Genomic DNA, 11,920 nt, shown 5'->3' with positions numbered 1-11,920 from the left:
CGCGCAGGGAGAGAGAGAGAGAGAGAGAGAGAGAGAGAGAGAGAGAGAGAGAGAGAGAGAGAGAGAGAGAGAGAGAGAGAAAGAGAAAATCTGATTTTATAAAAAAATCCCATTTTAAAATATTTACGATTGTGCCACTGGGCTTCTTTTGACCATATCTCTCTCGTTACAACTCCGATTCGAGCCCACTACGTGTCTATGAACTCGTCTCAGTACGACCTATCCAAAAATACAAGTCATGGTCCCAAACTCTCTCCGGTTAAAAATATGACTAAAATACCCTTAAATAATTAAATAATTAAATAATTAAATAAGGGTTAAATTTGGGGAAATTTGGGGTCGGGGTGTTACACTGGGCGTTTGAATTTGTGAAGAAAGTGAGCTGCGTTTTTTATGAACTTGCTTTCTTGGAGATCTGTGTCTAATATGGCAGGGTCTGGAGGTGGTGAGCTACGAGCTCCGATCTTCAATGGTGAGAACTATGAGTTCTGGAGCATAAGAATGAAAACTATTTTCAAATCTCATGGGTTATGAGAACTTGTTGAGAAAAGGATAGAGAGCTCAGATTCGAAGTGAGCCGATGAATTTGATGCGAAGAAGAAAGAAAAAGAGGAATTGAGTGGTGCTGGGAAGATGATTCTCATTGAAATCCTGATGAAAGATACTAAGGCTTTGGGGCTGATTCAGGGAGCAATTTTTGATGAGATCTTCCCTAGGATTTCTCATGAAGAATCATCTCAAGGGGCTTGGAATATTCTGAAACAGGAATTTCATGGTGATAAGCAGGTAAGGAGTGTCAAGTTACAAAGTCTCCATAGAGAATTTGAATATACTAGAATGAAAGAGGATGAATCATTATCTGCTTATCTTACAAAATTGTTTGATCTAATAAATCAAATTAGAGGCTATGGAGAAGAGTTGTCTAGAGAAAGAATTGTGCAGAAAATGTTAATTAGTCTGTTGCCTGTGTATGATCTTATTTGTTCTGTAATTGAGCATTCGAGGGATCTAGATGCGATTAAGGTTCAAGAGGTGGTTGCCTCATTGAAGAGCTTTGCACAAAGGTTGGAGAGGCATAATGAGAACAAGACTAAGAAGGCTTTTGCTAGTCTGAGTGTAGATTCCAAATCAGCTAAGGTTACTGGAAATCAGAATAGCAAGCATCAGAAGAATTGGAAGGATAAGGGCAAAAAGTGGGATAACAAACCCGCTAATGGAGCTAAAAATTCTTGCAAACATTGTGGGAAATTGCATTTTGTAGGGTGTCGATTCAAGGGCAAACCGAAATGCTATAACTGTGACAAGTTTGGTCATATTGCAAAAGCTATAGTAAGAAACCTGTGCAGCAGCAGCTCCAGTATGCTACTCAGGTAACCTCTACACCAACTATGTTCTATGTCAATAATGCAGCTAACAAAAGGTCTATGGAAGATATATGGTATTTGGACAGTGGTTGTAGTAACCATATGACTGGCAGAGAAGATGTTTTGACTAATATTGATAGGAGTATAACCTCAAAAGTTGCAATGGGGACAGGACCGTTGGTCGATGTTATTGGAAAAGGAAGCTTGATGGTTTGAAACTAAGATGGGAAAAAGATATATTAAGGAGGTGTTGTTAGTATCTGGTCTCAAGGAAAACCAACTCAGTGTTGGACAGATGATGGAGCATGGACATTTCCTGATTTTTGGAGATAACAAGGCAAAAATTTATGATGATTGCTCACTCTCTAATCTGGTGGCCAGGGTGCAAATGAAGGGAAATAGAAGTTTTCCTTTGAAACTCCAAACTGATTTACATTTTGCATTAAAAGCAAGTATAAGTCAATCAACATTGATTTGGCATAGGAGAATGGGACACTAAAATTTCCAAAGTCTAAAATTACTGCAAAATGAGGATATGGTACTTGGTCTACCAGAAATTAAGAACACAAGTGAAGTGTGTGAGGGGTGTACCTTTGGAAAACATTGCAGGAAGTCTTTTCCAAAAGAGGCAACAAGCAGGGCCACAACTCCACTACAGCAAAGTGGATATAAGCTTAAGAAATTGAGAAGTGACAGAGGAGGAGAGTATATCTCTAATGAATTTAACAGATTCTATGATGAAATGGGGATGGAAAGGCAGCTTACAGTGGCATATTCACTACAGCAGAATGGTGTGGCTGAGAGAAAGAACAGAACCATAGTGGAGATGGCTAAGAGTACGATGTTTGATAAGAGTGTACCACTTGAGTTTGGGCAGAAGCTGTCAATACTGCAGTGTACATTCTAAACCGATGTCCAACTAAAGCCTTGGACAAGAAAACGCCATTTGAAGCCTATAGTGGAAGAAAGCCAGGAATTAAACACTTAAGAGTGTTTGGTTCTCTGTGCTATGGATATATCCCAAACCAACAGAGGCAGAAACTGGACTTGGCAAGCAATAGGTGTGTGTTTCTAGGATATGGCAGTTGTGAGAAGGGGTATAGACTGTACAATCTTGTCATTGGAAAGGTGATTATCTCAAGAGATGTGGTATTCAATAAAGATGCTAGTTGGGATTGGAATGCACAGCAAGAAAGCAGTGTTTCAGTTCCACTTACTGAAATGGTGTCTGAAAAGGAGGAAGAGATCAATGATACAACAGTGATGCAAGCAAATGATGTATTATTAGAAGACAGTGAAGAAGAATCTACAGGATTTGATCACACTCCATTGAAATACAAAAGTCTTACAGAGGTATATGAGAGATGCAATATATGTATTATTGAACCAGAAACTTTTGAAGAAGCTATCAAAGATGAATCATGGAAAAAGTCCATGGAAACTGAACTTGAGATGATTGAGAAGAATGATACTTGGGAGGTTTGTTCTATCTGATTTTGGTGAGGAACAAGTTGAAGTTACTCAAATTTTTTGTGATAACACTTTAGCAATAGCAATAACAAAGAATCCAGTACATCATCACAAGACAAGACATATAAACAGAAGATTTCACTTCATCCGAGATGCTTTGCAAAATGGTGAGATTGATTTGTTATACTGCAGAACTGAAGAACAGAATGCAGATATCTTTACTAAGGCTTTGGCAAGGGATCGGTTTGAATATCTAAGGAGCAAGCATGGAGTCATTTCAGCTAAACACTTAGAAGGAAGTGTTAAGTATAAGTGTGTTAGTTGAGTATTTGTGTTACTTGATTTAATTGTAGTGAATTAACTGTGAACCATTGGATCACAGTCCAATGGACAGTTGAGATGTATTCTTAGTTGTAGTAATGAATTATGCCAGGTGTAGCTATCTCATATGATAGTGAAATTGATGGTTAGATTTGAATGATGTAAAAAGGGGAATATTCTATTCCTAACAGATATAGTTTTGCTGCACAGCTTATGTGTGACTAAGAGAGAGAGAATAGATTTCATTTTCTCATCTTCTTCTCCAAGCTCTCTGTGTTTTCGTTTCTTACCTGAGCTCCTTTTACCAATAATCCAAACTAATCAGATCATAGTCTGAGTATTCTAACAAGAATGAGAATATTTGAACTAACATCTCCTCAATAGAAGGGGACTGTATATATATATATACCCTCAAATAATTTTATTTGAGGGACGCCCTTTAGGGTACCCTATAATTTTTTTTCCAATGATCCAAACTATCTATTTTTTAGGTCTTCATTCATAGATCATCCTTACAAAAAATTAGACAAATCGGAAACCGTTTCGACATCCAATTGTGTCCTACAAAATCAATAAACATTGTGCTTCAAGGAAGTACTAAAATTTCAATAACTCAATTGAATGGTCAAATGATATCGGATTCAAATGATTTTTTATAGAGATGATATTTGAATGTGTATATACAAAATAGACGATTTGGATTAGTAGAATACAATCCGGAATGGGCCCTACAAGGGGTGTCCCTCAAATAAGCTTATTTGAGGAATCCCTCAATGAAAGCTCTATCTATATATATATATATATATATATATATATATATATAAATATATATATATATATATGGGTTAGAACAATGTTGTAATTATGTTTGGACCCTCATGAGTTACGAATTATGCGACAACTAGTGAAGCAGGACTACATCTTCGCAAGCTTTGTCCTCATAGTTGATGGGCTATAATTTGGATGGCATGTTGTCTCTTAAAGTACTCAGATGCAAATGTAGATAAATCCCAAATCCATTGATAATCCTATGTTAATTCAGAATAAAATTCAGGAGTTATATTCTCCAGGTTAACTTCTAAAGTTAGTCGTGGAACGTTATATGCTAATGGAATGTTAGTAATTAAGACTAAGACTTTTTGGTACAGTTGAGAGTATCGGGGACCTTTTTAGCATTAGTTGTAAGAAATTCCTTGATGTTGGAATACATGAACTTGAAAGACATAGTTATGGAAGCAGAGGTGGACATGCTATTCATGAGAGTTGAGACTTTGAGTTACAAGGTTTGAGACTTTAAGTTTCTTTCTTTTAGGGCACTGCTTCCCACAAGTATCAGCAAAGGCATGGATAATCATGCCTACGAGTATCAGCTCATAAAAGATGACATCACCATCGGGAAATTGGTTGTGTCTTACATGGATCGCATTGTAAACAGCAGAGTCAATAGATTCATATTGTTTCTCATGATCGACGTTGCTCTCTCTCTATATATATATATATCATCACGGTAATAACGTCCGAAGGCATAGGAGAGAAACTGAATATATATAGGAGAAAGCTCATCGGACGACAGTGGAATCAACCCACTCCATTAATATAATTATTCTCATGAAATTCTAACCATTCTTATTCTAAAGATTAATAATAAAATTAACATTTGCTTACTAATTATTTAATATTCTAATGGGGCTTCTCGGGTTTTTTTATTTATTTTTGGGGTTGTGCCTTTGAAAAATATTTGATATTTTAACTCACCTCTTTTTGCAAAGAAGATATATCATCAAGCATATGATTCTTTTGATCATCCATTTCAAAGAGATATTTAATGATTTAGAAAGGCCTTTCTTGGTTGGACCAACCAGATTTCCGAGAAGTATTTCTGTTAGTGCAAAAAGCGAAACTACAAGTGAATCTTATGATCTAGGAAGGCATACAGAGGCGGACTTTATAGAAGGCCTAGGCCTCCCTTTTTACTGACTTTGTATAGTAGGACTTCCCTCTGGTTGGCCTTGTAGTAAGAGGTTGAGTATGGAAGAGGCACACGGAGGTTTGAATTGCTTTCTCCATTTTGGTTTATGGAAGAGGAGTGTTGCAGCTCGGGTTTGTCATTGGGCCCCGAGTTGGACTTCTTGGACTTAGTTTATTTTTTGGGTCGGACTTTTTAAATTTGGGTTTTCATTTCTTACAGAAGCTTATAACATACAACATCGAGCTTCTACTCGTTCACGTAGGAGGCTATAGTTTTACAAGAACAGAGCTCAACAAATACTTTATGGAAACACACTTGGATATTGCAAGAATCGAAGCATAGGTAGGTCTTACTGATTACCCAAATGAACAAATAAAGGAAAAACTTGCAAGAATCAAAGCACATATGGGTATTAATTGTTGTTTCATACAATTAATACAGATAAACAACTTGGACGAAATGGTAAATCTGACTTTGCCGAGAGAGAGAGAGAGAGAGAGAGAGAGAGAGAGAGAGAGAGAGAGAGAGAGAGAGAGAGAGATTTGATAGTTGGTGCCTTTTGTCCTTCAACTACACTTTATTCTCAAGTTATCTGTCTCATTAGTTTGTAATTTAGCATAGACAGATATTGTTCAGTTCAAAGTTATAGATAGATTGTAATCTTTGTAACTTGGAAAGCACCAAATGACTGTCTTTTGTCCTTCAACTACACAACATATGCTTACTTAATTAACTGGTAAATATATGGACAATTTTTTACCTCATCACTGTAAATTTCAGAGCAGCATTTAGATCACCTGGTTTGTTTTGGTCCAAAGATCACCTTGTTTGCTTGCCAAAGTATTATGATAGCAACCAAGCAACTGCTTGGAAATGGTGGCAATTACTCAATCTTTGAAGCCATCTTTCGGTCATTGAAGACTGAGAGTTACCACCTTTTTCTTTCTTTTCTTTTTTCTCTTTTCTATGGGCTTTAGTTCTGCTTTATTATTCCAGACTGCATTATTACATTCCATTATCAAAGCAAAGAAGGACAGTGTTAACAGTGAAGGGCATGAACATGATGCCTCGCCAACTAGTTGCTTTGAAAAAATATGATTGTTAGTTTTGCTAAATTATCCAAAGCCATAAGTATATATATATTGCTTGAATCTATCTTGCCTCACTGTTCTCTTCTCCACCATGAAATTTCATGCCATTGATCTCCCTAATGGAAAATACATACAACCCAACAACACCCACAAAAATCTTTTTCTACTTGCCCTTACCTTAGTGTTGCTGATTACAATCCCTCTCTGTCTAAACAACATCTCAAATTCCCCACTGCCGTCTCCTAAGAGCAATGCTGGAAGTTCGAAAAGCATCGAAAAAGAAGATCAATGCCAGATATTTACTGGGAACTGGGTTCCATATCCTGATGGACCTGCTTATTACACAAATGAAACTTGCAATCTGATCATTGATCAGCAAAACTGCATGAAGTTTGGGAGACCTGATACTGAGTTCATGACATGGAGGTGGAAGCCTGATGCTTGTGAGTTGCCCTTGTTTGATGCAGCTCAGTTCTTGGAGCTTGTTAGAGGCAAGTCATTGGCTTTCCTTGGTGACTCCGTGGGAAGAAATCAAATGCAGTCATTGCTTTGCCTCTTAGCCACTGTAAGCATTCAAACTAGCCTACAAAGATTTGAAACAATTCAAGATTTACAAGATTGTATGTTTTTTGTTTTGCTTTCAGGTGACTTATCCTGAGGACATTTCTCACAAATATTCCTCAAACACAGATTACTTCAAGCGCTATGTCTACAATGATCACAATTTCACCATAGCAAATCTCTGGTCCCCCTACTTGGTTAAATCTAGAGACGTAGATCCCAGGGGAAATGACTTTAACAGCCTCATGAGCCTCTACTTAGATGAGCCGGACGAGGCATGGCTAACTCTGGTCGAACAATTCGACTATGTGATCGTCTCAGTAGGACATTGGTTCTTCCGGCCACTGATATACCACGAAAATGGTCGCGTTATCGGGTGTCACAAGTGCGAACAAGACAACATGACGTCGTTTGTCACCTCCTACGGATACAGAAAGGCCTTTCGAACGTTGTTTAAAACTCTTGGAAGCCTTAAAAACTACAAGGGGGTGACATTTCTGAGGACGTTTTCTCCATCACACTTTGAAAACGGGGCATGGAACGAGGGAGGGAACTGTGCGAGGACAAAGCCTTTTACCAAAGAAGAAACGAAGCTAGATGGGTATGTTTTGGAAATGTACTTGACTCAAGTGGAGGAGCTAAAAGCAGCGGAAGAGCAAGGCCTGCAGAGAGGCCTGCAGAGAGGCCTGCAGTTTAGGTTGATGGACACAACAGAAGCTATGTTGCTGAGGCCTGATGGACACCCAAACTTCTATGGACACTCACCTCATAGGAACATGACTCTTGCCGACTGTGTTCACTGGTGCTTGCCAGGCCCCATTGATGCGTGGAATGAGATCTTGCTATATATGTTGAAGACAGGGTACAGGCCACCTTGATGAGAAGAAGCTATGGAGAAATGCTTGATCAAGCAAACGTCATATACATTATATTTATATAATATATATGTATTTATACACACATTATTAATTTTTATTATTTGCATCATATACAAAAAAAAGTGTTTGATATATGTGAATAGGGTTGAGTTTGAGTTGGAAGAATCTTGATTATGTTAGCATTATCTTCTGGTGAAAACGAGAGTACTTGCACAAATTTGGTGTTACTAAAAGATTTTAATAACTGTACGTGCATATGTGAAATCATTGTATGAATCAATATGGGATCTTGATCGATAGCCTTAACAATATCATTTTAAATGATAAAACATTTAAAATATTAGAAAATGTCGTTATTTAATACAAATGTTAAAAATTAAAATTATTAATTAAATAAAAATAATATGTTAAATTCGCATTTTTTAATACTATTTTTAAAAAAAATTAAAAATAAAATTAAAAAATAAATTCTATTTTTTTGACACAACTATTCATTATCTTTTCTAATTCTAAAATAAAATAAAAAATTTGAAAAACCCAATTGGCACAAGGGAAACATCTAGCTCTCTCCTCAGACGCTACTCTCTCTCTCTCTTTTCTCTCTTCTCTCTCTCCCCGCGCTGTCTCACTTTCAGACCGGCGATTCGTCGCAGTCCGGTCGCGGCGACCGGCGCCATCACCCCCAAACTATTCCTCTCTTCCTCCTCTACCTAACCCACCCATTGATCGACGTCAACAACTCGATATCGTGCCGGATTTTTGACTGGAAAACTGCCCAGCCGCTGTCACAATCGCCGGCGCCGATTCCGGTCACCTCAGGCCGTGCCACCACTTGGAAAAGGTATCCCTATCCTCCATATATCTTCCCCTATCTTAATCGACGCAGTTGACGGCTATAGCCGCCCGCCTGAGCTCGGGAAGCTCCGGCCAAAACTCTCACGGGTTGGCCGTGGCCGGAGTCCAAGAACCAAAAACACTCCTGTCATTGTGCTTGACATGTTAATATAAAGTTTGCCCGTCGATTCGAAGACACCCACGCGCTGTGATTCTAGAAAGCAATCCTATTTTAGAAATCTAAAGAAAAATGTTTGCAAGATTGCTGTGATTCTTATAGTGTAGTTTTGATTATGCAGGAAAATTTGTCAATTGTTAGGAGGGTTTGAGTGAATTGGTGAAAATGGGAAGCAAAGGTCGAATTCCACCTGCTCATCTTCGTCGACCACTTCCCGGACCCGACCCGTTTGGTCCGGGCATACGCCCGCCCCATGGTGCCTATCCTCCATTTGATATGTTGCCTCCTCCACAAGTTATGGAGCAGAAGTTGGCTGCACAACATGTCGAGATGGAAAGGCTTGTAACTGAGAACCAGAGACTTGCTGCCACACATGGAACCTTGAGACAAGAACTGGCAGGTGCTCAACATGAGTTGCAGATATTGCATGCCCAGATAGGTGCTATCAAGTCTGAGAGAGAACAGCAGATGAGGGGCCTTGTGGATAAAATAGCCAAGATGGAAGCTGAGCTGAAGTCAGCAGAGCCTGTTAAGTTGGAGCTACAGCAGGCTGGAGCTGAAGCCCAAAACTTGGTTGTGTCAAGGCAAGAACTCATTGCCAAAGTGCAACAACTCAGTCAGGATCTTCAGAGGGCTCATACAGATGTGCAGCAGATTCCTGCTTTGGTATCACAGCTTGATAGCCTGAGGCAGGAATATCAGCATTGCAGGTTTGTGTTTTATGTTCTATTTTTCATATCTTCAAACTTCAACGCCTGTATGCTTTTTACTTGGGTCCGTTTGGTTTTTCACTTATGCAAAACCCATCGTCATTTTCTGTTGTTTTGAACTGTGCAGGGCGACTTATGACTACGAAAAGAAATTATACAATGACCACCTTGAATCGCTTCAGGTCATGGAGAAGAACTATGTTACCATGGCTAGGGAGGTGGAAAAGCTCCGAGCAGAGTTGCTGAATAATTCTAATGTTGATAGAAGAACTGGTAAACTTAATTCGTTTTATTTGAGGTCGTTTGGATACTCTTTACCTTGATCTTTAATACGTTGTGGATGGCTTCTCTGGGGCAATGAAATGTAGGTGCTCCTTATTATGGAACTCCTGGAAATAATGAAAATGAGTCTACTGGGCACGCAATAGGACAAAATGCTTATGAAGATAGCTATGGTGTTCCCCAGGTATGTCATCTTGCACATCTTGACTTTTGTTAGTTTTTATCTTATTCTTTTACTTTTCTCCTTCAAATTCTAAAATTATGGTACTATGCCAGGTTGTTTAAGTCCTTATTGTGTGAGCTGGGATTGGCTTTTTGCAATAACATAGTATGTCTTGGTGAAAAGCAATGGCTTATCCATCCACACACTGACACAAGACTATTGCTTGAATACTTATCAGAGTAGTTTATCGTCATGTCAATACCACCATGCTCATCAGATTGAAGCCTTATTGAAAATACTTGAAGCTCAAATTTTCATTTTATGAATCATGACTAAATGGAGGCTAGAAATTGTATCAGCGGTTGTCAAAAATCTTTTATTTTTGCTTGCATTTTTCTCGAAAGGTGTTCCTTGCCAGAAGTGAAATCAGAGTCAGAAGGTATTTGCTGGAAAATAATGTGTAGGTGACAACCATACAACGTTTTATCACACCTTATTACTGGAACACTAAAACAACTTCAATTCAGTCGCAAAAACCAAGTATTAACTTTCAGTTATGTAAGACCTGGTAGAATATGGTTGCTGATAACCTCTTAAGAATTTGTTGTGCGATCTTGCTTTTAATTTTTTTTTTTCAATTAAACATTTATATCCTCACTGCCTCCAGAGTGATTCAAATGAAAGCTTACGCACTTTTACTCTGTATTTTGTATAACAGGGACGTGCCCCCTTCCCTCCTCCTGCTGCTGCTGCAGGTGGTGGTGCTACAGCTGCTGGAACTCCTCCATTAGTGGGAGCTCAACCTGGACCACCTGGAAGGACTGTTTATGATGCACCAAGAGGGCCTGGTTATGATGCCTCTGGAGGATCTGGTTATGATGCACAGAGAGGACCTGGTTATGATGCACAAAGAGGAGCTCCCTATGATGCACAGAGACCTGGATATGATGTACAAAGACCAAATTATGAAGTGCAAAGAGGACCCGGTTACGATCCATCCCGAGGTGTCAACTATGATGCACAGTCTAGAGGTGCTGCTGGTCCTCAAGGACATATGCCTACAAGCAATGCGCCTTATGGTTCCGCAACACCACCTGCTCGTGGTGGAAGTGGGTATGAGGCACCACCACCACGAGGAGGGGGAGGGGGCAACCCTGTTCGAAGATGAGCTCAAGTCATTACCCAAATTATCAATGAAATTGTCTAAGAAGTAATGTAGTTGTTAGGATATCCACTCCACTAAATCTCCGATCGCCTGTTACGTTGTGTTTTTTGCCTGAGTTGGCTATCTGAATCTTTATTTATGGTCTTCAGCTTCTTTCTTGATTCTTGAATCTTGTATGTGGTTGGGGAAAAGAAAAAAAAAACAAAACAGGTATTCTGTAACCAGTTGTGCTGTGGGCAACGGACGTGGTGTTAAATGAGAAGAATATGGTTTTCAGTCGCTCCTTCCACAATCATTAGTGTTTCAGAGATTATCAAATTGGATCCCTAAGCGAAGGAGAGCATCGAGGCTACATAGAACCATATGCACATTAAGACTCTCAAGTATAACAAATTTAGTATTTCTAAAATTGCAAGTCATATGCTGCGTTAATATATATATATATATTTTTTTTAACCAAGTAAGTTGTAGGTAGGGATGGCAATTTTCCCCAAGGGTAAGGGTCTTCGTGGGGATTCGACCCTAATGGGTCGGGTATGAAGGACAAAAAAGGAATATGGGGATGAGTACGCAGAATTTTTTTGGTATGGTGGTGTTGGGGGGGGGGCGGAGCGCGGCGCGGGGATGATATTTTAATCCGCAACCTGAACCCTTCCCGTTTAGAATATATATATTATGGTATATATAAATATATTATTAAAGTGATTGTACCGACTAAGTTTTATATTTTATTATATTATATTATATACTTATATAATATATACAAATCTTAAACCACACTACTTATTTATTTAGTTAACTTTCAATACATATATAAACATTCTTATATTGTTTTATAAGTTATAAGTATATACTATATATATTCATTATCTTGAATTAGTACTTTTTTTTTTTGGGAGACTTTGAAAAAGACCAAAGGAGAGAGAAATTTTTT

At 38.5% G+C, this 11,920-nt stretch overlaps 2 protein-coding genes across 2 annotated transcripts; both read left to right on the top strand.

Annotated features, from left to right (window-relative positions):
* Nucleotides 6,099–7,871, top strand: LOC18782157 (protein trichome birefringence-like 19). Its single transcript, XM_007215972.2, has 2 exons — nt 6,099–6,780; nt 6,860–7,871. The coding sequence occupies exons 1-2, from the start codon at nt 6,307–6,309 to the stop codon at nt 7,652–7,654; spliced, it is 1,269 nt and encodes a 422-aa protein (XP_007216034.1). The 5' UTR covers nt 6,099–6,306; the 3' UTR covers nt 7,655–7,871.
* Nucleotides 8,068–11,267, top strand: LOC18783865 (protein FLX-like 2). The gene is made up of 5 exons (XM_007215401.2): nt 8,068–8,495; nt 8,788–9,376; nt 9,504–9,649; nt 9,745–9,842; nt 10,540–11,267. The coding sequence occupies exons 2-5, from the start codon at nt 8,832–8,834 to the stop codon at nt 10,987–10,989; spliced, it is 1,239 nt and encodes a 412-aa protein (XP_007215463.1). The 5' UTR covers nt 8,068–8,495; nt 8,788–8,831; the 3' UTR covers nt 10,990–11,267.

This window comes from Prunus persica, chromosome G3 (genome assembly GCF_000346465.2).
Source record: "Prunus persica cultivar Lovell chromosome G3, Prunus_persica_NCBIv2, whole genome shotgun sequence".
Lineage (NCBI taxonomy): Eukaryota > Viridiplantae > Streptophyta > Magnoliopsida > Rosales > Rosaceae > Prunus > Prunus persica.
Note: the sequence above shows the minus strand (reverse complement) of the source record. Positions and strands in the feature narration are given on the sequence as shown.